Here is a 3,648-nt window from a genome sequence, read left to right on the forward strand (position 1 = left end):
GAGGGCGAAAAACCGAAAATTTCGCCCTTGTATCGAAAACTGCTATTATGATAGAACAAGTTGCAAGTGCACTGACATTTTCTGTCAAACACAAATCCGCCGTCAATCAGTCACTCAGAAATTCTCGAATTTATCTACCGATGGGGGAGCTCAGAAAGGTAAACAAATACTCGTACCGACAGTGACCATGACAAATCAAATCTATTCCTGGGTTTCAGTCATTTATTGTCTCTATTTATTAATCAAAATACGTTTCGGTGTATTTTTCCACCATCATCAATTGAATTTCCATGTTCCTAAGAGAACGGTCAGAAGTCAATCTATATTTTACTTGGCAACTCATAACACCAATTACAGTCACTTTATGATTATCGACAGAGTATGCAGGACTGCTAACAATTTAGATTTGTCATTTTTTAATATTTCTTTGGCAACATTTAAGTCCGCACTAAAGCTGAAGGTGCCCATGTAATTTATTTATTGATTATTTATCTGTTATTGTTATATGTTAATTTTTATTGTATTTTAATATTTTTATACGCATTGTATAATTCGCGATGGAAGATTTCCGTTTAATACATTTGAATTTGAATTATATTAAACAATATCTCCGGAATCAAAGCCATTCAGGTGAATGGGCCAAGTGAATGAGCATACCAATGGCTAGAGTGGGTCAATGATCAAAGAAAATTTGCTCATTGGATAGTGATTTCGAGATTTTAGGAAAGTTTGAAGCTTCACTCCTCTATAAGAGCTTGTACACAGTCACAAAAAAAAAATGTTTGGAAGACAAATTAATCGTGTTTGTTAAATACCTTTTTTATGGTACATTTTCCAAAACCAAGTTTTAATGTTTTCTTAGTTTTGCCTACAATTTTGCGCGAATTTTACATTTTTATTTTTTTGCATGCAAAAAATGCATGCCAAGGCTTAAAGCAGCAACAACGCTACACATAAAAACTGATGATGGTCGAAAAATACACCGAAACGTATTTTGATTAATAAATAGAGACAATAAATGACTGAAACGCAGGAATAGATTTGATTTGGAATTGAAACACAGTCAGGAAAGTATATACAGTGACCATGACCAAATGTAAGCCAAATAAATGTCAAAAATTACTCGTTAAGTCTGGTTAATACTTTAGCCGCCTTTCGGCGTTTGGACTTTTGAAATTGCGAGTTTGCCAACTGAAAATATGAGCTGCCAGAGTTTGATCCGCTTTAATTTAATCGACATTCTGAGCCAAAACATTCAATTCAGTCATAGTAGAAGATTTCCCTTCCATTTGCCATCTGGACCGGGCGCGAGTTGCTCATAATGGGCGCACAATTGCACGCGCCCAATTTCCTGAACTTGTTCACTTGTCGGCTGGAGATCAGCAACGGTTCCGGTTGTACGATCCATTTCACGCCTTCAGTGCACGGCGGAAAGGTCAGCGATCCCTCATAGTAGAAGTAGTTTTTCGAAAAAAGCGGCGTGAGCAGCCTTAAGGGAAATGGGCAGAGCAGAGCGCAGCTCATCGGAAACTTCAAGCTCTTCAGTGCTTGAATGATCGGCTCCAAGTAGGGATTGTCGATGGGCGTGACCATGAAAACGTAGCTGAGCATCAGCAAGTCCCCGGACAGAGCGGCGTCCAGAAGGTCGCACTTTGGGTTGTCGCCGTTCCGCATAAAGGCCACCTGCATCTCCACTGCATATCGCTTGGTGTCCACCATGTGCTCGGATCCTTCGTGGTTGTCCGGGCCCCATCTGAAGCGGACATTCAGAAAATTGTACACCTCTTGCTCCAGCGGCCCTCCTGAGATGCTCGGGCGCATCAAGCCGCTCCACTTGGCATAGAGAACCGCATTCAACCCGCTGTTGTACATCTTCATCTCGTATGGCGTGTGATGGAACTGCTCGGAGAACTTCAGCGGGTGCAGCTCAGATGGCACCGCGATTGCACATGGGGTGAGCAGGTTGATCGGCGACTGTTTATGACCTTTGGCCGCCTCAAAGAGGTTCTTCCATAGCGAGGGGCCGTTGTGGTTGTCGTAGCCGTAGCTGATCAGTTGCTTGTTGCCGTAGCTGCGATAGCTGCCCATTTTGCTGAACATGTCGTTGATGTAGAGGGCGCCAATCACGCACACTGCCACCACCACGTAGTAGTAGAGGCTCACTTGGTCCGGCACGCAGGACGAAAAAAAATCCATGACGGGAATTTTGCGGTTTTATAACTGTCACTAATGTCATTTGGTGTCAACGCTAAATGACATGTACGTCGACAGACAAGGACAGCAATGAAACCTATTGATTTGTTGGCCTCGTTTTGATCAATGATGTCAATAGAACCATTCATCTTTCCAGTGCGGAGGACGGTGAGATGATGCGAAAACAATCGGGATCAGGGGCGGCCGCGATAAGGGGAGCAATTAAGCAGGTCGATCCAAAATGGCGGCCGGAAGCGGTGCATCAATCACTTCGCACACGTCAATTAGAGACCGGAAACGCGTCACTATCAATTTGAACCGGGCTGCGCCTTCCCAATATCGGCTCGTTTGATCTTCGGCTGTTTTTTCCACAAATTTCGAAAACGTTTGTTCTTCTTCAGCGAGGAGGGGGGCTGGTCCAGAGCGGCAAAAGTTGCGATTAACAAACCGGCTCGAAGGCAAAGACACGGGGAGGAAATCGCAACCCCGTCCCGGATTTCACAACCCTAAGATGGCAATCCGGGGGTTGATTCCGGGGTCGTCATGGCAACACCCGCAAGAATCTTATTGGACCCGGATCGCGGCCTGTCTCTGTCTCTTTGCAGCGTCGCCATGCCACAACCGTGGGCTAAARTTGAACCGCGCTTGATGAGCCGTAGTGGTAATTTGATTAAAATATTMYAYAACTCGGCTGGATTAAGGGACATTTTCGCATAACACGTTGCTTTTTAATTCGGATTTCAGACTGGAAAATTCCAAGTTTCTTACGAACAAGGGAARCTAGTTTTCACTAGCTGAAGRTTTCAGCTGCCTGACAATGTCTTCTGTTTGTGCATGTGGGGGCTCAAATTGAAGAAATTTTTCCTTTYGGAGCTCAGGAACATTGCTCCGAAAGGCCAAAATCGCCAGTGGCTCGCTTATTATTTATGTTATGTCCAGGGGCGTGGTAAGAAATGAGCGAAGGTCTTTGGCTTCRAAAAAAGTGAAAAAAATTGAACACTAGATTTAGGAGATTTTTCAAAAATCTTTTAYAGGACGAACTTGAAAATGTTGCCTTGAGCCATGCCGAATCAGCTCAATAAGATGCTTTGTTTGGGAGAAAAAAATAAAAATGTAAAATTCGCGCAAAATTGTAGGCAAAACTAAGAAAACAYTAAAACTTGGTTTTGGAAAATGTACCATAAAAAAGTTATTTAACAAACGCGATTAATTTGTCTTCCAAAAATTATTTTTTTTGTGACTGTGTACAAGCTCTTATAGAGGAGTGAAGCTTCAAACTTTCCTAAAATCTCGAAATCACTCTCCAATGAGCAAATTTTCTTTGATCATTGACCCACTTTAGCCATTGGTATGCTCACAATTGGCCCATTCACCTGAATGGCTTTGATTCCGGAGATATTGTTTAATATAATTCAAATTCAAATTTATTAAACGGAAAAAATCCCTGGCGAATTA

General features: G+C 42.5%; 2 protein-coding genes across 2 annotated transcripts in view; one reads left to right on the plus strand and one right to left on the minus strand.

The window, feature by feature from the left end:
* The window catches only part of LOC109534334 (DNA-binding protein D-ETS-3), a gene marked incomplete in the record, with an annotated part of 56,819 nt that overhangs the window by 4,034 nt on the left and 49,137 nt on the right, over positions 1 to 3,648 (plus strand).
* Positions 1,209 to 2,259, minus strand: LOC109534335 (carbonic anhydrase 13). Its single transcript, XM_019899966.2, has one exon. It carries the CDS (start codon positions 2,194 to 2,196, stop codon positions 1,261 to 1,263), a length of 936 nt encoding a protein of 311 aa, XP_019755525.1. The 5' UTR covers positions 2,197 to 2,259; the 3' UTR covers positions 1,209 to 1,260.

This window comes from Dendroctonus ponderosae, unplaced genomic scaffold, assembly GCF_020466585.1.
Source record: "Dendroctonus ponderosae isolate FM_Combo_2020 unplaced genomic scaffold, Dpon_F_20191213v2 Dpon_F_20191213_8, whole genome shotgun sequence".
Lineage (NCBI taxonomy): Eukaryota > Metazoa > Arthropoda > Insecta > Coleoptera > Curculionidae > Dendroctonus > Dendroctonus ponderosae.

Coding starts and splice junctions, on each gene's coding strand:
- LOC109534335 (XM_019899966.2), bottom strand. CDS start 2,196: ATGGATTTTTTTTCGTCCTGCGTGCCGGACCAAGTGAGCCTCTACTAC.